The sequence below is a fragment of the Bolinopsis microptera genome, chromosome 10 (assembly GCF_026151205.1).
Source record: "Bolinopsis microptera isolate Bmic1 chromosome 10, MBARI_Bmic_1.0, whole genome shotgun sequence".
NCBI classification, from domain to species: Eukaryota; Metazoa; Ctenophora; class Tentaculata; order Lobata; family Bolinopsidae; genus Bolinopsis; species Bolinopsis microptera.
In genome coordinates, this window is record NC_087081.1 from 7,932,072 (window position 1) to 7,959,999 (window position 27,928).

Sequence of the window (27,928 nt, forward strand, 5' to 3'; positions counted from 1 at the left end):
TGTAGGAAAAATTAGGTAATGGAGGTCATAACAAATGAATGTCAATGAACAATTTGCATAGTTGTGTTACACTGCGATACATAACAAACTTTTAATCAATTCAAATATGGTAAGCATCTCAATCTAGTCAGACATAAGTAAACTATACTATCAATTAAAATTGGTTAAGTGCATCGTCATGCGGTATTAGCAGCTTATTTGAAATGGAACAGCGGAAAAAATTAGCTATACGGAAGTCAAATATCATTCTAATAAAATACTACAATAAATAGTTAATAGTAATACCCAAATTTAAATTAAGAACAAAATTATACGTCCGTCATCGCATACACAGAAAATTGCAGAACACAACGAATTAGAAATAATTATGCCAAGCCCATATTTGGTCAAATTCAGGCTCAATTATGCCTAATCATCTTAAGATGTCCAAAACCATGCTTTGGGTGCTATATTTGTAGCTACTAGTCTCTTGAACATATAAAGAAAGTTTTATATTAAAAAACAAGACCATATTTGGGCATACGCACCAATTTGATAGATTTCAGCCCACAAATTAGTAAATTATCAATATTTTTGGATGAGACAAACTTTTTAAGGAAGGTTACTACACATTCTCTATTAATAACAGCTCTAGAATATCTTTTAAACATTGGATTCTTTGGTAAAAATTGCCAAAAAAGAACAAATGAACCATTGTCAAACTAATTATCTGCAGTTCGGGAAAATGTTGAAAACTTTTGCGGAACGTGACAGTGTGATGACGTCACGTGGCAGTGTGATGACATCACGTGGCAGTGTGATGAAATCACGTGGCAGTGTGATGACGTCACGTGGCAGTGTGATGACGTCACGTGACAGTGTGATGACGTCACGTGACAGTGTGATGACGTCACGTGCCTAAAATCCTTGCGTGCTTGAAGGGTCTTCAACAACTATTTCTCCAGCAAACATACGCTGTAACGCGTCTAGCGTGCAGACGATACCCCTGCAGTAAGTGTGATAAATCAAATAACTGGGTAATCAAATATTAAATTGCTTTGTTAATTGTGTCACTCACTTCAACGTGAGTTAAATAGTGTTAATTCCGTGATCAATATGTGGGATCAGGAAAAAATTCTGGCGGTATAATATTTTTCATACTTTCATACTGATAAAATATACTTTTGCTCACCCTATAATTCCGATAGTTAATATTATAATATCCCAAATCTTTTCTTTTTGAGTTAGGGACCTGTTAAAAGAATTAATTAATTATTAATAACTAATTAATTTGTCAATATTCTTCAGTTTGTACATATGTTTTAAAATAAGGTTCAGTTGACCAGTGCTTTATAATTATTTATAACATATAATTAATTATAAAGCACTGGTAAACTGAACCTTATTTTAAGATACAATAATATTATGTTTCGTTTTTCGCTCTCTTGAGCGAATCACAATTGATTACTATAAAACTAATACATTTTTTCTTAAATAACAAATAACAGCTCACTCTAATAACTAATGACTTACTCTTTGAATATCTTGAGGTGGAAGAGAGCAGGAAGTATGAAACCCAGTAGGGTACAGCAAGTAGCACCCACAAACGCCATCAGTATGGAGAAGTTGGGGACTATCGCTATTACCACGTAGGTAGTCAGTACCAGGGAGACTCTCATCATGTTCTGAAAAAGTAGGTAGTCAGTACTAGGGCGACTCTCATCATGTTCTGAAAAAGTAGGTAGTCAGTACTAGGGAGACTCTCATCATGTTCTGAAAAAGTAGGTAGTCAGTACTAGGGAGACTCTCATCATGTTCTGAAAAAGTAGGTAGTCAGTACTAGGGAGACTCTCATCATGTTCTGAAAAAGTAGGTAGTCAGTACTAGGGAGACTCTCATCATGTTCTGAAAAAGTAGGTAGTCAGTACTAGGGAGACTCTCATCATGTTCTGAAAAAGTAGGTAGTCAGTACTAGGGAGACTCTCATCATGTTCTGAAAAAGTAGGTAGTCAGTACTAGGGAGAGTCTCATCATGTTCTGAAAAAGTAGGTAGTCAGTACTAGGGAGACTCTCATCATGTTCTGAAAAAGTAGGTAGTCAGTACTAGGGAGACTCTCATCATGTTCTGAAAAAGTAGGTAGTCAGTACTAGGGAGACTCTCATCATGTTCTGAAAAAGTAAGTAGTCAGTACTAGGGAGACTCTCATCATGTTCTGAAAAAGTAGGTAGTCAGTACTAGGGAGACTCTCATCATGTTCTGAAAAAGTAGGTAGTCAGTACTAGGGAGACTCTCATCATGTTCTGAAAAAGTAGGTAGTCAGTACTAGGGAGACTCTCATCATGTTCTGAAAAAGTAGGTAGTCAGTACTAGGGAGACTCTCATCATGTTCTGAAAAAGTAGGTAGTCAGTACTAGGGAGACTCTCATCATGTTCTGAAAAAGTAGGTAGTCAGTACTAGGGAGACTCTCATCATGTTCTGAAAAAGTAGGTAGTCAGTACTAGGGAGACTCTCATCATGTTCTGAAAAAGTAGGTAGTCAGTACTAGGGAGACTCTCATCATGTTCTGAAAAAGTAGGTAGTCAGTACTAGGGAGACTCTCATCATGTTCTGAAAAAGTAGGTTGTCAGTACTAGGGAGACTCTCATCATGTTCTGAAAAAGTAGGTAGTCAGTACTAGGGAGACTCTCATCATGTTCTGAAAAAGTAGGTAGTCAGTACTAGGGAGACTCTCATCATGTTCTGAAAAAGTAGGTAGTCAGTACTAGGGAGACTCTCGTCATATTCTGAAAAAGTAGGTAGTCAGTACTAGGGAGACTCTCATCATGTTCTGAAAAAGTAGGTAGTCAGTACTAGGGAGACTCTCATCATACATACATGTTACATGGCGAGATCTCCATCCAAAAGGATTAGTCTGCGTCATCTGCGTCATTACTTTGTATTATACAACTTCGGCGGGTAATATTTCTCCATCCTTTTCGATCTGCAGCCAATCTTCTCATACAATCAATCGTGAGTCCATTACGATCCAATCTCTGCTCAGCATCTTCAATAAATACATCATTTAAGCTCTTCCTAGGCCTGCCTCTTGATCGTTTCCCATGTTTGGGTTTCCATTCAAGTAGATAGTTAGGTAACCGATCTTCAGGCATTCTACTGACATGTCCAAACCAACGTAGCCGTTTTGTTGCTATTATGTCAGTAAGAGCAGTTATTGAAGCCCTTCTTAAAACATCTTCATTTCTTACTCGATGGAACCACCTCACTCTCAGGATTCTGCGTAAGCAGTACTGATGGAAAGACTCTAATCTTCTTGTCTGCACTTGAGTCGTGTTCCATATCTCACTTCCATCATGTTCTGAAAAAGTAGGTAGTCAGTACTAGGGAGACTGTCATCATATTCTGAAAAAGTAGGTAGTCAGTACTAGGGAGAGTCTCATCATGTTCTGAAAAAGTAGGTAGTCAGTACTAGGGAGACTCTCATCATGTTCTGAAAAAGTAGGTAGTCAGTACTAGGGAGACTCTCATCATGTTCTGAAAAAGTAGGTAGTCAGTACTAGGGAGACTCTCATCATGTTCTGAAAAAGTAGGTAGTCAGTACTAGGGAGACTCTCATCATGTTCTGAAAAAGTAGGTAGTCAGCACTAGGGAGACTCTCATCATGTTCTGAAAAAGTAGGTAGTCAGTACTAGGGAGACTCTCATCATGTTCTGAAAAAGTAGGTAGTCAGTACTAGGGAGACTCTCATCATGTTCTGAAAAAGTAGGTAGTCAGTACTAGGGAGACTCTCATCATGTTCTGAAAAAGTAGGTAGTCAGTACTAGGGAGACTCTCATCATGTTCTGAAAAAGTAGGTAGTCAGTACTAGGGAGACTCTCGTCATATTCTGAAAAAGTAGGTAGTCAGTACTAGGGAGACTCTCATCATGTTCTGAAAAAGTAGGTAGTCAGTACTAGGGAGACTCTCATCATGTTCTGAAAAAGTAGGTAGTCAGTACTAGGGAGACTGTCATCATATTCTGAAAAAGTAGGTAGTCAGTACTAGGGAGAGTCTCATCATGTTCTGAAAAAGTAGGTAGTCAGTACTAGGGAGACTCTCATCATGTTCTGAAAAAGTAGGTAGTCAGTACTAGGGAGACTCTCATCATGTTCTGAAAAAGTAGGTAGTCAGTACTAGGGAGACTCTCATCATGTTCTGAAAAAGTAGGTAGTCAGTACTAGGGAGACTCTCATCATGTTCTGAAAAAGTAGGTAGTCAGTACTAGGGAGACTCTCATCATGTTCTGAAAAAGTAGGTAGTCAGTACTAGGGAGAGTCTCATCATGTTCTGAAAAAGTAGGTAGTCAGCACTAGGGAGACTCTCATCATGTTCTGAAAAAGTAGGTAGTCAGTACTAGGGATACTCTCATCATGTTCTGAAAAAGTAGGTAGTCAGTACTAGGGAGACTCTCATCATGTTCTGAAAAAGTAGGTAGTCAGTACTAGGGAGACTCTCATCATGTTCTGAAAAAGTAGGTAGTCAGCACTAGGGAGACTCTCATCATGTTCTGAAAAAGTAGGTAGTCAGTACTAGGGAGAGTCTCATCATGTTCTGAAAAAGTAGGTAGTCAGTACTAGGGAGACTCTCATCATGTTCTGAAAAAGTAGGTAGTCAGTACTAGGGAGACTCTCATCATGTTCTGAAAAAGTAGGTAGTCAGTACTAGGGAGAGTCTCATCATGTTCTGAAAAAGTAGGTAGTCAGTACTAGGGAGACTCTCATCATGTTCTGAAAAAGTAGGTAGTCAGTACTAGGGAGACTCTCATCATGTTCTGAAAAATTAGGTAGTCAGTACTAGGGAGAGTCTCATCATGTTCTGAAAAAGTAGGTAGTCAGTACTAGGGAGACTCTCATCATGTTCTGAAAAAGTAGGTAGTCAGTACTAGGGAGACTCTCATCATATTCTGAAAAAGTAGGTAGTCAGTACTAGGGATACTCTCATCATGTTCTGAAAAAGTAGGTAGTCAGTACTAGGGAGACTCTCATCATATTCTGAAAAAGTAGGTAGTCAGTACTAGGGATACTCTCATCATGTTCTGAAAAAGTAGGTAGTCAGTACTAGGGACACTCTCATCATATTCTGAAAAAGTAGGTAGTCAGTACTAGGGACACTCTCATCATATTCTGAAAAAGTAGGTAGTCAGTACTAGGGAGACTCTCATCATGTTCTGAAAAAGTAGGTAGTCAGTACTAGGGACACTCTCATCATATTCTGAAAAAGTAGGTAGTCAGTACTAGGGACACTCTCATCATATTCTGAAAAAGTAGGTAGTACGTACTAGGGAGACTCTCATCATGTTCTGAAAAAGTAGGTAGTCAGTACTAGGGATACTCTCATCATGTTCTGAAAAAGTAGGTAATCAGTACTAGGGAGACTCTCATCATGTTCTGAAAAAGTAGGTAGTCAGTACTAGGGAGACTCTCATCATGTTCTGAAAAAGTAGGTAGTCAGCACTAGGGAGAGTCTCATCATGTTCTGAAAAAGTAGGTAGTCAGTACTAGGGAGACTGTCATCATATTCTGAAAAAGTAGGTAATCAGTACTAGGGAGACTCTCATCATGTTCTGAAAAAGTAGGTAGTCAGTACTAGGGAGACTCTCATCATGTTCTGAAAAAGTAGGTAGTCAGTACTAGGGATACTCTCATCATGTTCTGAAAAAGTAGGTAATCAGTACTAGTGAGACTCTCATCATATTCTGAAAAAAGTAGGTAGTCAGTACTAGGGAGACTCTCATCATGTTCTGAAAAAGTAGATAGTCAGCACTAGGGACACTCTCATCATATTCTGAAAAAGTAGGTAGTCAGTACTAGGGAGACTCTCATCATGTTCTGAAAAAGTAGGTAGTCAGTACTAGGGATACTCTCATCATATTCTGAAAAAGTAGGTAGTCAGTACTAGGGAGACTCTCATCATGTTCTGAAAAAGTAGGTAGTCAGTACTAGGGAGACTCTCATCATGTTCTGAAAAAGTAGGTAGTCAGTACTAGGGAGACTCTCATCATGTTCTGAAAAAGTAGGTAGTCAGTACTAGGGAGACTCTCATCATGTTCTGCAAAAGTAGGTAGTCAGTACTAGGGAGACTCTCATCATGTTCTGAAAAAGTAGGTAGTCAGTACTAGGGAGACTCTCATCATGTTCTGAAAAAGTAGGTAGTCAGTACTAGGGAGACTCTCATCATGTTCTGAAAAAGTAGGTAGTCAGTACTAAGGAGACTCTCATCATGTTCTGAAAAAGTAGGTAGTCAGTACTAGGGAGACTCTCATCATGTTCTGAAAAAGTAGGTAGTCAGTACTAGGGAGACTCTCATCATGTTCTGAAAAAGTAGGTAGTCAGTACTAGGGAGACTCTCATCATGTTCTGAAAAAGTAGGTAGTCAGTACTAAGGAGACTCTCATCATGTTCTGAAAAAGTAGGTAGTCAGTACTAGGGAGACTCTCATCATGTTCTGAAAAAGTAGGTAGTCAGTACTAGGGAGACTCTCATCATGTTCTGAAAAAGTAGGTAGTCAGTACTAGGGAGAGTCTCATCATGTTCTGAAAAAGTAGGTAGTCAGTACTAGGGAGACTCTCATCATGTTCTGAAAAAGTAGGTAATCAGTACTAGGGAGACTCTCATCATGTTCTGAAAAAGTAGGTAGTCAGTACTAGGGAGACTCTCATCATGTTCTGAAAAAGTAGGTAGTCAGTACTAGGGAGACTCTCATCATGTTCTGAAAAAGTAGGTAGTCAGTACTAGGGAGACTCTCATCATGTTCTGAAAAAGTAGGTAGTCAGTACTAGGGAGACTCTCATCATGTTCTGAAAAAGTAGGTAGTCAGTACTAGGGAGACTCTCATCATGTTCTGAAAAAGTAGGTAGTCAGTACTAGGGAGACTCTCATCATGTTCTGAAAAAGTAGGTAGTCAGTACTAGGGAGACTCTCATCATGTTCTGAAAAAGTAGGTAGTCAGTACTAGGGATACTCTCATCATGTTCTGAAAAAGTAGGTAGTCAGTACTAGGGACACTCTCATCATATTCTGAAAAAGTAGGTAGTCAGCACTAGGGAGACTCTCATCATGTTCTGAAAAAGTAGGTAGTCAGTACTAGGGAGACTCTCATCATGTTCTGAAAAAGTAGGTAGTCAGTACTAGGGAGACTCTCATCATGTTCTGAAAAAGTAGGTAGTCAGTACTAGGGAGACTCTCATCATGTTATGAAAAATTAGGTAGTCAGTACTAGGGAGACTCTCATCATGTTCTGAAAAAGTAGGTAGTCAGTACTAGGGAGACTCTCATCATGTTCTGAAAAAGTAGGTAGTCAGTACTAGGGAGAGTCTCATCATATTCTGAAAAAGTTCAAATAAAGTTAAAATGAGTTGATTTTCTGCTTAATGAGAATTGATTAGATTTGTGTTTATTACCTAGACTTAGCAGTAAAGAAATTGTTTTTAATCTGTATATTTCGTGCTATGATTAATTAATATCGGACATAATAAATAACAATAACGACTGTCACGTGACGTCATCACACAGTGCATTGTAACTAGATCATTACTTTAGTGTAAAAAACTTACAGATTTGTGGAGATTGTCAGTGCTTCTAAACTTTTTATCTAACAGTTTTACCACTGGAAACATCATTACTGAAAAAGAGGTTTTACTTACTTATCATGATTCATATTACATTGAATTATAATGCATACATCGTACTTTCAGTTTATTTTACCGTAGCGATTTCAAAACATTTTACCGTACATTATTTTCCTGTACTCAATTAGAGTTTTATACAGAAACGAATAAATTTTTAGTTTTATAGTGCTTCAAAAGGTGGTACCAAAAATAACATATTATATCACATCATATTATATAAATTTATTCAATAATTGTAATACTTGGATAAGTGAAGAAGAGACTGAAAGACAGACAAAGTCTGACAATATTAGGAACAATCCCATCAGGGAGATTAAGTGTGATAATCTGCATGGTAGTGTGACCAAAGGACATGTAACCGCAGACACCAAATGTTATGTACAGGATCACCAGCAGTGTTAGCCTGCAGAGGAATACAGTGTTATGTCACGTGACAGTGTGGTTACGTCACGTGACAGTGTGGTTACGTCATGTGACAGTGTGGTTACATCATGTGACAGTGTGGTTACATCACGTGACAGTGTGGTTACATCACGTGACAGTGTGGTTACATCACGTGACAGTGTGATGACGTCACGTGACAGTGTGGTTACATCACGTGACAGTGTGATGACGTCACGTGACAGTGTGGTTACATCATGTGACAGTGTGGTTACATCACGTGACAGTGTGGTTACATCACGTGACAGTGTGGTTACATCACGTGACAGTGTGATGACGTCACGTGACAGTGCCATGTGAAAGTGCGATGACGTCATGTGACAGTCTGATTCAAGGTCATGTGACAGAGATTACCGCACCCTTTAGATAAAAACTCACTCTTTGCTATTACTAATAGTTTGAGATACAGATTATAAGCATATTATAAAGTAATGTTACCATAGTAACAACACCTTACACCATGGTCATAAATAATTAAATAAAAACTCACGCTTTAGCGAATATTTTTTTAAAGCTCTTCCGCAGGTTCTGAGCTACTGAAGTTTCTAAAGCTAAAATCATTCCTGCTCCTTCAAAACAGTACATGCTTATACCCAGAAAGAAAGGTAGGTTTACTAGCGACTCTTCTCGTAGTCCTTTCCTGGGGTTTAACTTAGTTACAATTAATTAATTGTATAATTTGCTTAATTAAATTATTGGATGATAAGTTAATAGTATATTATTTTCGTAATCCTTTCCTGGGGTAAAGGGTTGTAAAGTTTAGCATAATATTATGCTAGCTAGCTAATAAGTTAAGTAGTTCATTTGTAAGGCAGGTTGTTTTAAACTGATAATAAGATGATCAGTTTAATACTATTAATAGATAATATTAATAACAATCTGTTATAATTCTTATAAAAAACCGAAGTACTCACTCGATATTATCGAAATGTTCGAAGTCGAACCAAAAGACCACCACGTAAGCGAAGAGAGTAGCGAAGTCTGCCATCAAACTGAAAATTGCGAGACTTTTCAGAGTCCTTAACAAGTTTAACATAATCCAGCCAGGGAGCAGTAGCAATCTGAAATTATAACTTATTAGAAATAAGTTAAAATTTAGTTTTCTTCAACCTAAAATTTGAACTTATTAGAAATTAGGACTTATTTGTAATTACCTTACTCGGGAATATTATAGCGGGTTAATTTATGACTGGGAAAATTAATAACCGGGAAAAATATGGCGGACTTTCCCAAAACCCGCCAAATTATCCCGGTCATGTATTTACCGGTGGCCGACCTTTCAAGTTTTTTTTCAGAGGTCAACAAATTTTCAACCGAAATTTCTGTTTTTGTTACTTGTTAAAGAAGTTATTTCAATTTACAGTTACTGATATTACTCAGAAATAGAAAAAAAGACACGTCTCTAGTATTTAAAGGAAAATAAATCTATAGCAATAATAAGTCAAATCTTCATTAAAGCGTATTCTCATTCTCATTATCGCTAATGTCCCCTCCATTATCATTATTGATATCCCCCTGCTGCTGACCGTCAAATTCGAAGTTGTATTGTTGTCTTAACAAGACTTTCATTTTGTCCGCTAATGGGGCTACTGCTCTGAAGGTCAGCCGGAGCTTAATTTCCTGCCCACCGCTTGGTATTGGGAAACGTCTTGGCTTTGCATCTTCAACTGCTCCAGTAATCAATTCACCGTGGACCACGAAATAGTGGCACAGTTTACTCACTTCATGGGCAAGAAAAGTGAGAATCACGGTCCACCCTGAAATCTGATTTCTATAACCAAATTGTGATTTTTATAACGAAATTATGGTAGCAACAGCCAATAAAGTTACAGCCCTCCATCCTCTGCTTCAAAAGTCTTCTCTAGCACATATGAGACTTCAGGTAAAATATGATGATCACCACCCCCTTGGAACCCCATAATCTGAGTCGGCGGGTTTTTTTATGACTGGTAAAATTTTTGACCGGGACAAATATGGCGGAATCTTCCAAAACCCACCACTTTATCCCGGTTATAATAATCCCGAGTAAGGTAGTTACAATTTAGCTTTATGTAATCCGAAATTAGAACTTATTAGAAATTAAGACAAGTTACAATTTAGTTTTCTACAATGTTAAATTAGAACTTAATAAATAAATAAATAAATTCTAACATTTATTGCACGCTTCGACAATAAAAATACCCAACAAAGATGTACATTTAAGTCATTCAAGCGAGACTTAGTGTTGAAATACCAAGATTATGGACTTTTTTAGTTTTTTAAACAGTTCAGATTTTATGAACAAATATTTGTATGAAGTTAACTTATTTAGTGTTTAGAAAAGTTTACAGTTCTGCCAGGCCAAAGGCTTTACTTTGGCCTTTTAAGCCAAGGCCTTACACAACTACCTTACTCGGGAATATTATGACTGGGATAAAGTGGTGGGTTTTGGAAAATTCCGCCATATTTTCCCCGGTCATTAATTTTCCAAGTCATAAATTAACCCGCTATAAGATTCCCGAGTAAGGTAAACTTATAGTAATACATTTTGATGCTTGGTTGGTTTTGGAAATTCCGCCATATTTTTCCCGGTCATTAATTTTCCCAGTCATAAATTAACCCGCTATAATATTCCCGAGTAAGGTACTGTAACTTTGCGCCTAAACAATTTTGAGACAAATTAAAAATCAGAATTTACACTACTAACAATGTATCTAAAAACTTATCTAACACTTATTTTACTTCGGACATTCCAACAGCCAAATCGTTTTACAAGGTTAACCAGCCAATTACAGGAAGCCGAAGGATTCAATTATACATTAATTGGCCATTGACGGTATGGTAGTGTGTACCATACTTCCTTCACCCGAGACTTCACTGCAATGGGCAGCTCCTCATTTAACCCTCACACCCGGTTTTTCGAGTATTTAGCTAATTGGACCGGCGGCATAGACCACTCGGAATCCTTAGCTGAGCGTCAACGACGCTCACCCCATGGCTGGTAGCTCAGCTGGGAATCGAACCTGTTACCTCGCAGGAAGATTTACCAACTGAGCCACCCAGCCAAAATGAATAGATAATACAACTTCATCAGCCTACAAATCGTATCAACTCTAGATAAGAATATATAACAAAAGGTTCCTTGGTTTAGTACCTAAAGAAGTGCGCATAATAATATTTCCAGTTCAATCTTTCCGTTCAGACCCATTCTTGATATTTGGCAATATCAAGAACAATTTCACAAATTAAGGCGACTTAAAAACCCTTTGGTTTCCCTTGGAAACAAACACCAAAACCAAAATTAGCACCTCACGTGATGTCATCACACCATCACGTGATAGTGTGATGACGTCACGTGAAAGTTTTATGGCGTTACTTGGTAGTGCGACTTACATATCCTTTGGTCTCCCTGGAAACAAACACCACAACCAACATCAGCACACTCAACACGTGCAAATACCCCGCCACCCAGAAAGGGTGATTATTATACCCATACTGACACACAATAATACTAACAGCTGCTCCAAACTTGGAGCCCGTGATACAGGCTGACAGACCCAGTCCCCTGATGGCAGTAGGGAAGTACTCAGTAGCAACCAGATATGGGAGGAGGTCAGCTCCACACTTTAATATCCCCACAAACGTTATAATGCATTGGAAAGCCATCTTAGAAGTGGGCGTGGAACTGGGGCAGTTGTAAAAGTAGAAGTTGAAGGATATGAGCAGGAATGCGATTATATAGCCAGTCTCTTTCCGTCCTATCCATATAGCGGAGACAGCAGCCAGGATGGCTCCAACTGGGCTGATCAGCGTTGTCATGGCTTGGTGAAATAGTTTGTCGGAATCCACTATGCAGGGTTGCGTGGGTACTAAAAATCCATGGGGCCGGATACAGTATTCATCTTCTAACAAGCTTGATTCATAGAAGGTATATCCGTAGTACAAAGCTTGAACGACAAACCCGTACGTAGCTAGAAGCATCATATCCGCTATTGGGAGGTTGTAACCGGACAGCCTGCAAGCGCATCCAATTGAACCGTGAGGGTTATTGCCCGTATTTTCCTCGTCCTGGGTCATGGGCACCAAGTTGTAGTCCGGATTAGGTGAATCTCTCGTCCCTCTCCTCTCTGTCGTTCCCTCTCCAGTTATAGCCGGCTCTGGGGCTATTCCTGTGGAATCACTTTTACCGGCTTCTTTTTCCTCTTCTTCTTTTCCATCACCGCAACAGGAAACACAACAGGAAGAACAACATTTGCATTCGTTCAACGATTGTATTTGTTCCAGTGCCCTCCTTGCTTCCTTCTTCTTCCCCGCAGCGATGCTATATCGTGGGTTATCATCACTCAAACATAAGAACAACAGAGCAGGAACGTGAACCACATTAACAGCCAGGATGATAGCTCTCCACCCCATACTCTCATTCAGCAGCCAGGACATCAGCACCGCGAACGCTATCCCTGATGCTCTTACTGCTGCTCTAAGTGCCAGTACTGAAACCTTCCAGCGACTGGGGACCACTTCTACTAACAACGCTATAACTGGTGCCATACCTCCCCCTATGAAGAACCCTGTCGTCATCTGGAGGATAAGGTACATTGGGAATCCTGTGGAGAATCCTGTGAGTATCCCGGACACCAGCAATCCTGACACCATGGCCATTATCACTTTCCGTCTCCCATACTTGTCACTTAAAGGTGAACAGACAGTGGAACCGCAGAATAGTCCTAAAACAACCCCGAACTCAATGAGGAACAGCTGATGTTGGTCCAGCTCCCAGTGGCACGTGACTATATTACTCACAACTGATTGTATGGCGAGTTCAACTCCTTCAAAGATGATGAACAAACAAGGGGACAACACGAACAGCAGTGTTCCAAACCCCAGTCCTGACTGGTCAATGGCAGCACCAACTGTTCCAATATTCAAATAATCCTCATCTTCTTTCGCAGTAAAATACTGTGTACTTGACTTTATTGATTCAACCAAAGTGGAGTTTTCTGAACAGGTGGAATTTCTTGATGTTTGAGTCTCCCGGTCTGCCAAGGTCACTCTATCCGTCTGTACAGCATTCTCTGTCTTGCTCCTTTTCGAAAAATAGCGTCTAATGGCAGACTTCATAGATGTAAAGAAACCATCTCTCCAACAATAAGTAAAAGAAGAGAAGTGAAGTGTAGTAAACTGAATTGAGGTCGCCTCAAGTTTCTGAGGTACCCTCAAGTGTTTGTACACGGTTAGAGTGTTATGAGTTCAACTGATCTATATAAATCAGTTATTTAGAATATATATTCGCATGTATCCACACTATATTTACATTACACGTTCAACGTGATATCATTATCAGTGCAGTGTGTACAACACCAACTACACCGATCAATTGCCAATCTGCGAAACATTTAATTATTATTATCACTTCGAGATGGCCAGGCCTACTCTCATGCTGTCTATAGGTGATGATTAACTCTGAAAAACTAGGGACAACTAGGGAATGATCCCAGAACCTCGACATTTCGCGTATCTTGCTCTACCAATTGAGCTACTGACCCTGATTCTCAGAGCGAAATCACCACTCATATACAGCACAATTTCATGCTTTGTGTGGAATATCATTTATCAGTTATTTAGAATATATATTTATATATTTTTATATATTATATATTATATATAGTTATTTAGAATATATATTCGCATGATACATGCGAATTTATATTCTAAATAACTGATAAATGATATTCCACACAAAGCATGAAATTGTGCTGTATATGAGTGGTGATTTCGCTCTGAGAATCAGGGTCAGTAGCTCAATTGGTAGAGCAAGATACGCGAAATGTCGAGGTTCTGGGATCATTCCCCCATATCCAAAAAAATTTTTAATTTCCTACATTCTCAATTTTTTCGTTTTCTGTGGCCCACTCGCTTCGCTCGCATAAAAAGTCTTTGTATTCGCGCGGTTCAAAGATTTTTCATGGCGGATTCCAGATTCTCAATTTTACTTTTTTAGTGCCCGGAATGCTTTTTAATAGATAATCCTAGGTTACTTTTGGGGGCGAAGCCCCCGAAAATTTTGCAAATTTAAACTAGATTTGGCCTCCTGGAACGAATCTGACAATGGAGAACGATTTTAGCATACTATTTTCTGATTTCAATTTTTATTGGGATAAATTGTCTGGATTCTAGAATCCCTAAACACTTGGCTTAACTAAAGCACGAAATAGGATACAGCATGAAGTATCAAGAGTTTATAATTTTAGCAAAAATGTTTTCTCATCTACTACCATCACTTTCTGCTTCCAAGCTATAAACTAATACAGGGTTAAGGGAATTTGGAGAAGGAAGCAAGTATGAGACCAAATATTCAAGAAACAAGGAATTTAAATTTTCCAAAAATATAATAATGACTATTAGTATTTACTATTTAAATAAGATAGGAAACGCAACAAAGAATGCTTATGCATTATGCATGTTTAGACGTATTACATCAACTCATAATACTATATAATGTTCTTTGAACTCCTGACATAAAGTTATTACAATTGCATTGATGACCGTTCACAACATTACATGATTGATAATGATATTATCAAAACTGGAATGGTAGTCTATATTGGGATTTGCAGAAGTTTTCTATAGCCGCCCCCATCCCCCCATGGGTGGTTTTTAGAAAAGAGTGGTTTCTTGCCATTCTCGTAGCAACCTGTTGAACAAGCTTTTCACCCTCAGCAGAACATGGTGATGGAACTTTGGACGATTCATGATTAATAGGAAGTTCAACAACCCAATGTAAGCAACAAAAGCAAGCGGGCAGAGCGACTAATTAAAAAACTAGAAAAAGTCCAATTCTCACGCCCATTCTAGCATCATCGTACAGATTAGTTAAAACGCCCTGTTTTTCTGATATTTTCTCACGCCACACGAATTTGGGCTGGGTGTGTGCAGTGTGATACACACATTGAAGACGTGATGTGTATATGCTACTGCTTGCCAATACAGATTATCGGGTGACACTGTAGACATATCCGGTTTCTTAGACTAGATAAGTAGATAGTAAAATGTTAATAAAGTAATAATGACAACTATTTATGTCGTGTACGCGAAAATGCCCCAATAATTAGCATCTGGTTAGTGGTTACTTGATGCACAGATTTTGTAGCTAATAGCAAAAAACTTTGGTCTGTGAAACGAAATTTGATAGACTGGATCAGTGGATCCCTGACTGAGGACATTTAAATAACGGTCCAGCAACTTTGAGTCTGCTCTTTCACTTAAATTCCTACTGAAATATTATCGAAAATTCTCAGAGTTGGCTCTCGAATTTCCTACTTTTTGTCAAAAATTTCCTACTTTTAAAAATTTCCTACATTCTTAGAATGCGAGAATGCGGGTTTTTGGATATGGGATCATTCCCCAGTTGTCCCTAGTTTTTCAGAGTTAATCATCACCTATAGAGAGCATGAGAGTAGGCCTGGCCATCTCGAAGTGATAATGATCTATATAAAGTTTGATACTGTTACAGTGTAATGTCCAGAACTGATCTATATAAGTTGGACTGGAGTTACAGGCTAGAAGACACTGGAATTAAAATTGGCGGAATCAGGTTTGTTAACATAAAAATCAAAAATGCCGAATAATCAAAACATGGCCAAAACCAAGCTCGTATGTTATTACAGTTATCCATACTAGCAGGAACCCGTATAATATAACCCTAAACGGTGTCAAGACTCAAAATACTAAAATAATTATTACCTATTTAATTGGCGTTTTTGACACCACTTGGGGGTCCAAATTTTCGGCTCTAAAATCATTATTCCTTGGCCAATTTTTTATTTTTTCAAGCTGATTTGAAGGCCATTAAAGCATTTGACCCAGCCAAAAAAGTTCCAGTTGTATATCTTTTACGGTTTATGCGGAAAGTCGCGTTAAAGTTGATGCCGTGGTGTCAGTAAAATGGCACAGATATATATATATCGTCTCGCTTTATATATAGTAAGATGATTGATGATGTATAATTTCAATGTAGTCCGAAGAGTCATAATTCTCTTCGCGTCCAAGAATGGCGTTCATCTGATCTCTAATTTTTATATAGTATTTAGACAGCAGTCAAAATATAAAGCAGAACAGACTGAAAAATAATTCTAACTTTTAGTCCAGAGCAAATTACGGAATCATGAGGTATATCCTAATTTTAAAACGTTGGACAAAATTGGTATCTTATTCAAAATCCTTAGCATACCTTAGTATAGCGTGCATTATACGTTTAACATGTTTATCTGATTATGTCGTGTAGTTTTATTGACTATTGATTTAATTAAATTTCTGATTTTTCTGAATACACTCAGGGATGACAATGAAGGTAAATAGATAAATTGACATTTCTACGTCATACTCATTGCTGTATGCAGTATGTATGTATTTTCTGTAGAGCGGTTGTTATAAATATCTCCGGGATTTCGACGCGGGATCATATTATCACTCAGCCCGGCCCGCTGTTAGATAAACATCTCAAGGTGATATCATCCCGCCCCGGAAATTTGTATAAACCCGGCCCGCTTTTTAGTCGTAACTGATGTTTATCATTCAATTCTCCGACTTACAATAATCAATGATACTGCTGATTAGAACTCGATAATAGTAGAACAGTTAGACGCGCGATCACGTGGGCGCGTCACGTGCGTACCACGTGCCACCAATAGCATACGCCGAGTCTATACCACGTGACACGAAAGCGCACCACGTGATATGAAACATCGTAACCGTCCACTTCTTTTACACGCAAATTCCTGGGAACGTTGCCAAAGCAGCTAATTCTTGGAATTTCTCCAACGCGTGGCGTGAGAAGTTGGCGACTAGCCAGCTACCCTTGTCCGTGCCCTAAAAATAGTATTGTTTTGCTTGCTCTCCTTCCAGCTCTTGTTCCTGCTAACGTTCAAGCTATTGCTCCACTATGACAGATCGGTTTGACATTCAGATTGATGAACTGCTTTCCAATCACTCTCTTCTAAAGTATAAATCCCTTGTCGAAATCGCCGGAGATAATTATAATCCATAAACACTTCACGCTCAGGGCTAAATAAATGTAATCCCTCAGCTGGCGCTTCGGGATTACATATTAACACAAAACTCGTGCGCTGCGCGCACTCGTATGTGTTTATCAGATCATCCCGCTAGCGCGGGATGATCTGTTATATAAACCCTTTGCGTGGCGGGTTTATGTTATTATAATTAAGACAGTGGCCAATTTTCCGACGGAATATCCAATTACATTGCATTGCTTCCAGTATTTCTGGCAAACAAAGCTACTCAAGGTTAACTTCGTGACGGGAATCCGATTATAGCTTTATAGTTATACCTTTTACTTTTTACTCCGAATAAACGTATGTTTTGCTGCCACGATAACTTGTTTCAGTTTTAAAACGTTTCTTCCTCTCTATTGTATCCAAACCTAAAACCAGAAATGACGTCAGATTATTCTACTACTTATATAGGCGGGACTGGATATGAGCAAAAAACCATGGTACATCTTGCCCCAATCAACCTCACCCTTGCAGCTTACATCATCATCCAGAACTCAATGATAATCTATCATTATCTCAAAGACTGGAAAAGACTGTCTTCCCTCCTTTTCATTCTCATCGCTGCTGCCGACATTGGAAGTGCTTGTTCAGCAATAGCCCGGGGATCAGTAACTCTGTTGTGCGCGAACAATGAACACTTGCCGTTGCCAACGTGGGTGTACGTGACAAACACTTCGTTTGGTTACTTTTTCTACGTAACCTCCACATTGTTCGTATTGGTTTTGACGATTGTTAAAACGATCACCTTAATAACACCAGAATGTGTGTGTGTGTGTGTGTCTGTCTGTCTGTCTGTCCGTGTGTAATTTCCGGTCGGTTATACAAAAAAAACGGTAAGAGTTACGGGACTGATTTTTTCGGTATAGTGTCGACAAAACTCTGATGAAGCCCATAGGAAATTTTTTAAAAAATCGGCCGGTGGTAAGTGGTTTTATTGATGGTTTTGTACCACAAATGTTACATAAAGTTGCTTGAGCAGAACGGCAAGAGTTACGGGGCCTGCTCTCTCTTTCTCTCGCTCTCTCTCATTACTGTGTAATATGTTATCTGCTGCATTTAAGTAGCGTCATAATTGGATTAGCCCGGAAGATTTGCTGTAATGTTATACCTTAAGCTTATTAGGGGAGGGAGTACTGTTAGTGTTTGGGGTCTGTTTGGACTGCAGAGAGAGAGAGAGAGAGAGAGTTCATACGACAATGTTATGCGTGTTTTCAAATATAATATGCGGGTGTGGTGCGGAGTTAACAAGGGTTAATTTCTATAACGATTTAAGCGGTTCAGGACGGGAGTGATGAGGTGTAATACTCGGTGTTCAGACCTTATGATCATGGAATGTGGTGCCTAATAATGATTAAATTATCCACAAGAAATAACTGATTATGAGATTATTGTTTAAGAAACTATTGGGTCACCTAATGCGGGTTTTGACTCAGCGGGTAATTACTCCTACCCTTTTTAACTGCGGCAGTGAAATCCCGGCCGTAGGCCGGGTTACACTAGTCAATATAATAAATCCATTCTACAGGCTCCAAGAGCGGGCTTTGAAGGTTTGCTTAGCTATATTTCCATCTGTAGGGCTTATTTTGATTTCGGTGGACATATGGCATTGGATAAAAAAATATCGGTCCCGTTGTGTGAAACTGGGTGCGTGGGAGTTTCTAATAAACTTAAGCTTGGTTGGCGAGGCCACCTTGGCCGAAATTTTGGGATCCATTATGAATCCTGGAACTATTGGTTCGCTCATTAGTATGACCCTACTTTCCTTTGAGTTTGCCATACCTGGTATACTTGTGCTTATTTGTATGTTTTTACAAATGTTTTACATCAAGCGTTCTCTTGGGCAAAGTGCAGACCCGCGACAAAATACTGCAAACCGGGCTAATCTCACAATATTTATGATATCCTTTCTGTATTTATTGAGCATATCTGTTTACTCTTGCAACGAAATCATTCTCCATTGTTGTTGGCCAAATAATAATCACCTATTGGATATTGACTATAGCTGGAACCTGGTGGCAAAATTCACCCTACCACTGGTAAATGCCGCACTGTTCCCGACCATCCTGATCCTGCGTAAAGCCGAGCTGAGAGTAATTTACAGAGGTTACATATCTACATTTGTACATCTGCCAGTCACGGTGTTCTGTAACATTCGTCACAGAGTCAGTGGGTACACATTTAGTACAAAGGATGAAGGGGTACACAGACATTAACTACAAAAAACTATCCGAGGAATCCGTATGGAAACGGATTTGTGTCAAACATAAAATAAAAAGAAAAAAGAGTGATGTATTTTAGATTTTGTAAAAGACAAAATGATGAAAAAAAAGGCAGAAAAAAACAAAATAAGGAAAAAATGTTTTCAAAGTTTAATGAAGGTTAGTTTAATTTGCGATCGTTTATTAAAAAGAAGAAAAATTTAATGTTTTGAGTGTTTGATAGTGTTAAACTCTGATTCATATGATTTAGAAATGTTTTAGATAAGAAAATAACGGATTATTCTAAATATTTGATTTTATAAAAGACAAAATAAGGAAAAAAAATGTTTAAAAAGTTTTATGAACGTTAGTTTAATTTGCGATCGTTTATCAAAAAGAAAAAAATTTAATATTTTGAGTGTTTGATAGTGTTAAACTCTGATTGATATGATTTAGAAATGTTTTAGATAAGAAAATAACGAATTATTCTAAAGATTTGATTTTATAAAAGACAAAATAAGGAAAAAAATGTTTAAAAAGTTTTATGAACGTTAGTTTAATTTGCGATCGTTTATTAAAAAGAAAAAAATTTAATATTTTGAGTGTTTGATAGTGTTAAACTCTGATTGATATGATTTAGAAATGTTTTAGATAAGAAAATAACGAATTATTCTAAAGATTTGATTTTATAAAAGACAAAATAAGGAAGAAAATGTTTTAAAACTTTTATGAACGTTACATAGTTAGTTAGTTTAATTTGCGATCGTTTATTAAAAAGAAAAGTAATGATTTGAGTGTTTGATAGTGTTGAACTCTGATTGATTCAAAAACAAGGAAACGGCCTTGTTTGTGACACAATTTGTTAGCCTGATATTAGACTATCGGATGATTTCATTAATTTGCTTAAGGCTCTGTTCAGTGTTCATAAATTAAATTTATTACTTTGACAAAATAATGAATAATGATTGATATAAAATTAATTACTGCAAAAATAAGCGTTTTAAGTTTTCGTGAAAATAAGAATATCGGGGGAATTTATTCAGTTTATTAAAGACATGCTAAAACTAATTCTAAAAATATGGTATGATTATTAAAATTATGTGCGTTTAAACAGATAAAGATTAACTTATTTCGCTTTTCCCACGGCCGGTACACACCCTAACATCAGAGATCTACACTCTTTCTCTATTTTTCATACTTTTAAGTACCGCTGATTTGAAATTATCTATCGCATAATATATCTATTTTTATAAAACTTGTAATACTTCATACTCACTTAATATCATACTCTCAGAAGTAAGTAAATAATACTTAAATCATTATAAAACTACATACTACAAAAAACATTTAAAACTACTTAAAAACATTTTAAAATAGTTATAAAATTTTCCAAATACTTCATTAACACTATAAAATACTTCATACTCACAGAAGGCCAGAGTAGTTGAAAGCAGGAATGGACAGGACCACATTGTGAGGTATAAATATAGCGTAGGCACAGCAGAACCCAACTTGAGACAGGCAGAGACTGACCTCAACCAGCCAGCGTCCGGTGTTACCCAGGGCAACCTGGCCAACATCCCCGTACTCGAGGTCAACGTCCTGAAATAATGTCTGGTAACTACAGAGTGCTGTTAAAGCGCTCATAAACCGTTTTCAGAGTGATTTCAGTCTAAGTTGACCCGGCAGAGAGCACTAAAACTATATCCTCTGCCTGTTGTTACGCTTTATCCAATTATTCCTCATTCTACGTCAATTTTAAATGGCAGCACTATTATAATAAACGTGAAGGTTTTGAAATAGGGTAACAATTGACAAAAAGTTCTAAAATGTGACAGCAACTTTCAAAGATAGTAGCAACTGGCGAGTCGGATAATTAAAATGATGGAAATGAAGGGGAATTGGTGAAAATGACACATTTAGCCAATGACAACACACATACAGCTATAATACCTGAAACTGGTCGAAAACCACATCAGATCAGCGATTCACCGGATATATTTTAGAGATGATGAGCTCACGACGCAACCAATAATTGCTCTGAGAGCGCGGAAAAGCTATGTTGAAATGTATTCGATTCCGCGCGTTACATTTAAGAGGACCTCATCAGCCATTACGTGAGTCGTCATATCTGCAACTCTTACACAGTCAGTTAGTCTTACAAAAACCAAAGAGATGTTTGCCCAGAATGGCTCTGCAAGGATCTTTTGTAACCTACAATTACTGCACCCTAGCTCAATTAAAAAACGAATTACAACTAAATATTTAGGGGAAAAAGGTTCCCATGCCCTATATCATAACGTTCACCTTGTTGTCTTGGTCGATGTCATAAGAATTTCTTAACCACCTACTGGATTTTTTCCCGATCCATGACTCAAAGGCACAAAAGAGTCAAGGACAATGGTTAGCGAACGAGGTTTTTTTTGATATGGTAGCTTTGCGACCGTGTGTGCATGCCAATATGTCGCCCACGTTCTTAACTAGCCTGCGCAAAGTTATTTTGCGAGATATTCTGAATTAAATAATTATTGTCGCGCAGCGCTGAACTGACCAAGTGAATTGTTAATTCCACCATGATATGTACCTATCCTACTAGGCACTAATTGATAGAATATTGTTATTATTGTTAGAATTACTATTTTGCACAGATCCTTGTCAGGTTGCATTAACAAGTCAAACAATAAAACTAACGGTTACACGATTTCCAAATTCAATATGGAATTAGCTGGGCGGCGCTCGGCCTGTCACTCTGTTATATCTGCATGCTTATAAACAGTAAAGACTGGGGACTCAGGTTATATTGAATATATAATAAAATAAGCCATCACTGATCGGGAAATTGAGCGGCCATCCACAAAAGAAAAGCGGCCGCATTTCTTGTTGGCTGGTGCCTGGTACTGTTTGATAATCAAATCTAATCAAAGAAGAAGGGAAGAAGTAAGTACAAGTTATAAGGAAGAAAACCTTATCGCTGGGTTTCCAATTGGGTCATTTTGGGAAATTAACATATTAAAGTAACATAAAGTAGCTCGGTTTTTAAACTAATTACAAATCTATTACATGTATTAAGTATTAAGTGATGGGATGGAAACCAGGTGTAGCTAGTCCTCAACCTGGCTCCATAATATGAAGGACTTGTTTTAATTCTAAATGGAAAGCTCGAATATATTAAGCAATCGAATTAACTATATTATGATATTAAGTTGTTGGTTAAGATGTGACCATTGCACTGTTTCGAAAAGAGATATCAGGTAAGCTTTAAATACAATTTCATTACGAGAGAAGTTTCCTAATTTCATGATGTAAATGGTTGTTGGATAATTTAGCTTATGACAAGAGATATTGTTCCAGATACTACAGTGAAGTTTTGACATTAAGTTATTTGTTTTAGGGAAAAATTAGATATGGGCGTTGTTTTGAACTATCTCTTTTATTATATCTAATAATAGCAGTTTCCTTAAAATTGGAAAATGTTTGCCACCCTACCACATGTAAAGCGTGTAATATCTACGTTTGCTAAATACAACATGTATGTACTACAACAGATTACCAGATTTACCACCCTAACCATGTACATTGTACGGTAACCGTGCTGTAACGTAAACTATGGCACACACCTCTGTGCGGCTTAACTAGTAAAAGTGTGTGTGGCGTTGGCTATAGGGACTAGGGGTACTACTACAACTTTTATATAGAGACTACAATAGGGATTATGGTACCTTAATACGTAATGAAATTTTAACTTCTACACAATAAGAGGTCTGGAAAGGAGGGGGTCAAACTGTTTGACAAGTTTAGAAGTCGTTGTTTCCCCTAAAGTGAGTGTCGCAGTAAATATCATTAGTTATAAAGACGTTTTTATCAAGAACGTGAGAACAATGTGTAACATGTCGTGAGTGAAATTAACTGAGATCAGAGCTGAAGCCTGAACATTATGCTATCTAATAATAATAATACAGGGGGGCCAAAAGTCAGTACCCATACGTTGGGTCTTATACCACCTCTGTGTTTTATATAAATTGAGAGTCGTTGCTTTGCAGATGGCATACTGTACCTACTTGTTCGAGGATTCCGTCACCAAAATTTTAAAATTATATTTTTGGGGGCCACACCCAATCAACATCGAATTGCTTATACTGGTGTTTGTGAACATGTTAGAGACTCCATTGTTACATATTGCAATAGGTAATTTAATCCGGAATATAATCTGAAAAGATGGTGCGAAACAGATTTAAAATGACGAAGTTATCAAGCAATTTGTTTATCTCGTTAGCAAAATTGATTGGGTACTCAATGATTATCCAATTATGACACCGTAATTAGGCTCTCTGCACGATTCCCATAATGCAGATCTAGCCTCAACCCAATCACCTGATCAGTTATCACACGTAATGAACAAACTCGTTATGCTTCATGTCTCGGTCATCTGAGAAGCTAAAACTCTCATTTTTTCAGAACAAACGTAATTTAAATAACCAAACACCATTCAATAAAATTTGGCTCGATCCGACTATCAACAAATCAAAACTATCAAATAAATGCGAAAATGAACCTTCGTTTGAAAAAAATGAACACGAATATTTTTCGATTTGACAAATTGCTCGAACCGGTGGTGGTAGTAAGTCATCCTAGAAAGAATTATTTCAATTGGGCACTCAGTGACTGAGCTATTAAGGCCAACGTATGGGTACTGACTTTTGTCCCCCCCCCCCCCCCCCTGTATTATTAAACAACATTAAATTCGAGTAAAATTTATCCTATTTGAAACCTGTGTGATAACATTCTCGTAATAACGCACATTGTGCGCTTGCAAAACACGTGTTACCTTATTGCAACCCGAACCAGATAACTTATTCCCTGTGATGTTTCTGCCATTGGAAAAGGTAAAGAAAATGAGGTTTTAATCGTTATAGTGTCCAATATATAGATTTATAGATAGAACATTACCAAAATTAGGATTTGCTGATAGAAATTTAGAAATGATTATTCATAACTGACTAGTTGGAAAAAATAAAAGAATAAATTTGCTTTCGCAACTTGCCTGGTTAGAATCAAGAAAATATTAAACCTGATTAGAAATCAAGGAAATATAACCTGATTAGAAATCAAGAAAATAATACCTGACTAGAATCAAGGAAATATTACCTGTTTGGAGTCTCCCTCTAATAGTTTCTCCAGATCTAGTTGCTGAGATAATATCTTGTACTTGCAGTCTATCACTAGGAACATCGCCTTAATACTGAAACATGTTATTATTAGTCAAATGCTTCACCTCATAATTGTATATCATTTTGGTGATTATCTCACTCTTTTTAGAATAAGGGAGCGTTTACATAATATTACGTCAGCAAGTGTTTGGCCATGTTTACCCCTCACCCCCGGCCCCCTCCGTCAGCAACTGTCAGCATCAAGCGACCCCCCCTCCCTAACCGCAAAACTATTTTCGGCTCATAATGATCAGGGAAGCATGAAATGTGGTTTCCAGTAAGACTTTGAATAATATGTGACATTTTTTGTTGGTCCGAGTCATTTTCGATATCAAATGCGTAGGTACCTCTACAGGGAGGTTCCCCACTTCCGAGCTCACATTACAAAGGGGAAGCATGCCTAATGCCTTTCGAGATCACAAAGGGGAAGCCTCGACTCCATGATCGTATATCGAGGGGTAGGTGCGGACTTCGAAAAACCAAACTTGAATCAACAAAATGCTGGCCAAAATTCATGTATCTTTGCTGTCAGCAAGGCCCAGACCCCCTACCCCCCGCCCCCCCCCCCCTCCCCGTCAGCATTTCCCAACCCCCCCGGCACCCATCGGCTGCTGACGTAAAATTATGTGAACACTCCCTAACTATTCTTTATCATGCTAATGTAATGAATCTCTTGCTTTGTATTGCAGGATGTGTGATGCACTGGTGCAAGTTATGTACTGGCCAATTAATATTGAGGGTGCTAGGTAGGAGGGTGTGGTAATTATAACTTTATATTATAGCTTAATCAGATAAATAAATAAACAAATAAACCCTAACATTATTATATACAGTAAAACCCCGATTTACCGCAAACCCCGATTTACCGCGGCCATTTCCTTTCCCCCAAATAGGGCTTAACATGTATAATGTAAACAAACAAAACACCGATTTATCACGGACCCTGATTTACCGCGGATGTTTCCTTTCCCCCAACTCCGCGGTAAATCAGGGTTTAACTGTATAATACAGCTTAACGTTTCAACCGAGGTTCAGATGTATCTAGAATTAAGGTAGTTATTAGTTTATTAGTTTACCCTGTGTTAAGTAACCGTGCGTGAAGTGTCCATCGACAGATAACCAAATTGCCTAGTTTATTAATGGGTAGCACTTTGAGTAGTGGGTAGTGGGATCAAGACAGGGGTCAATACAAATATTTTAGTATTTTCATTGAAGCTCAATTTTCCCGGCACCGCCCTCCAAAAAGAGACTGACCCTAATTCAACCAACGAAGGATTTTCATGCTTTGGAGACATGATAAAACTACAAAATCCACTTAAATCTCGCAGTGAATAAGTAACCACAAAATCCAAACAAAGCTGGATTGTCACGTGACAAAGCATAATGGTCATGTGACCCAAACACTTATCATACTTAAAAGAAAGATGTTGCAGCGTGAACAAAAACTCGCATGATTGTCCCTCATTTGACAAATGGCGACGCATCTTCACTATTCACAATAATTCTCTTTGTTGTAGGATGCTACTTAAAGCTCGGAGCAGAGTAGAGTGTTAGTACTGCAGTTCAACAGCAAGGTGTTGGTGTTGAACTAGAGCAATATAGGGGGGGGGGGGGGTGACACCCCAATATAAAAGCTTACATTTCGTTTTGGGGTTTTTATCAGCATGGTTAAGTTAGACGTCTGAAAAATGTTTAATACCGAGTTTTAGTGATTAAGTAAGACTAGGATTTAAATTTTACCTTCTAGCAGCCCTTGAGTGACCAATTATACAGTAACCCACTATAGAGTGACCCACTTTAGTGACCAACTTCAGTGACCCACTATAGTAACCGAATATAGTGACCCACTATAGTGACCCACCATAGAGTGACCTACTAGAGCTAGAGTAACGAACTTTAGTGACCAACTATATAAATACACACTAACAGTTACTATTTATCAGGAAGGCATGTCCACCCGCCGTACTGCTTACGTATTCTGCTTGGTTAGCCTACTAGCAGCTCTCACTTCAGGTGGCTATTTATTTAATTTTAAGTATTAAAGTATCAATTTTGTAAAACGAATTCATCAAAACTTAAATAAGTAACTTAAATAACTAACTTAAACAACTAACTTAAACAACTAACTTAAACAACTAACTTAAACAACTAACTTTAATGACTAACTTTAATAACTAACAATAACAATAAACCCCTCTCAGATGCTCAATTCGTCTCTCTGCAAAACATAGCGAAACTAGCGAAACTAACTGGCATGAAAGAGGAGATACAGACAGACGGAGGTGATATTATCGAGCAGTATGAGGCTCAGGAGATTGCCAGATCCCTCCAGATTTAGAGGGAGAAAATGTTGTGTGAGATTGATTTGTGGGCGTTTGCAGAGGATTTTTGAGGTGGTGTGAGTGATTTGAAATGAATTTTAGCATTGAATAGTTTATAGTTGATGTAAATCGAAACTAACCGTTTTAAGCCTTTTTTAGTTGAGTGACTGTTTTAGTGACTGTTTTAGTGACTGTTTTAGTGACTGTTTTAGCGACGGATATTGTAAACTTGTTGAAATTGTAAACTTGTTGAAACTTTGCATTACAATAATATGTATAATACGTGTGTATTATTTAATAAAACAACGATTCGACCACTTGGTACCACTTCCACCTAGTAATAAAGATAACAATCCTTATTGATAAAAATAAACTGATGTTAAAAAAAGTTGTATCATAAACAAAACGATCAATAATTCAAGAATAATCTAAAATTATTACTATAAGTAATACCTAATTTAACTATTAATCATAAAATTGCAAATTTACAGTTACCTAAGTACTGCCACGAATGCTAACACGATTGCACCTTCAATAATCCCCGCCTGAAATGAAATAGTTACAGTTAAATGATATTAATTTAGTTAAAACTCCACAACTTCTAAAGCACCATGTTATTGAGTTCAGTATTGGATAACCCGGATAATATATAGATTTACTGAGAGTCAAGAGTGTTACCATGGTTACTGAAAGTGTACAAGTGTTACCATGGATACTGTAACATGTAACCATGGTTACTGTAACATGTAACCATGGTTACTGTAACATGTAACCATGGTTACTGTAACATGTTGCCATGGTTACTATAACATGTTACCATGGTTACTGTAACGTGTTACCATGGCTACTGTAACATGTTACCATGGTTACTGTAACATGTTACCATGGTTACTGTAACATGTTACCATGGTTACTGTAACATGTTACCATGGTTACTATAGTATCAAACCTCTTTAAAAGCGTAAGGTAGACCGAGTATCCCAGCTCCAACGAATGTGATGAAGATGTTACCATAGAGACTGATAACTGAAGATTCCTGGCCTCCACCTCCATCATGCATTACTAGAACC

The 27,928-nt window shown here is 37.8% G+C and overlaps 1 protein-coding gene across 1 annotated transcript; it reads right to left on the reverse strand.

The window, feature by feature from the left end:
- On the reverse strand, positions 1–27,928 carry LOC134821703 (uncharacterized). Its single transcript, XM_063832430.1, has 11 exons — positions 27,808–27,928; positions 27,354–27,403; positions 24,476–24,569; positions 20,760–20,932; positions 9,000–9,146; positions 8,576–8,725; positions 7,887–8,047; positions 7,570–7,637; positions 1,513–1,664; positions 1,172–1,231; positions 1–985 (listed from the first exon to the last, which is right to left on the reverse strand). Exons 1-11 carry the CDS (start codon positions 27,916–27,918, stop codon positions 898–900), a joined length of 1,254 nt encoding a protein of 417 aa, XP_063688500.1. The 5' UTR covers positions 27,919–27,928; the 3' UTR covers positions 1–897.

Coding starts and splice junctions, on each gene's coding strand:
- LOC134821703 (XM_063832430.1), bottom strand. CDS start 27,918: ATGCATGATGGAGGTGGAGGCCAGGAATCTTCAGTTATCAGTCTCTAT. Junction 24,570..27,353: donor GCATTCGTGGCAGTACTTAG/GTAACTGTAAAT, acceptor AACATGTTTCAG/TATTAAGGCGATGTTCCTAG. Junction 7,638..7,886: donor TCTCTTCTTCACTTATCCAA/GTATTACAATTA, acceptor CCTCTTTTTCAG/TAATGATGTTTCCAGTGGTA.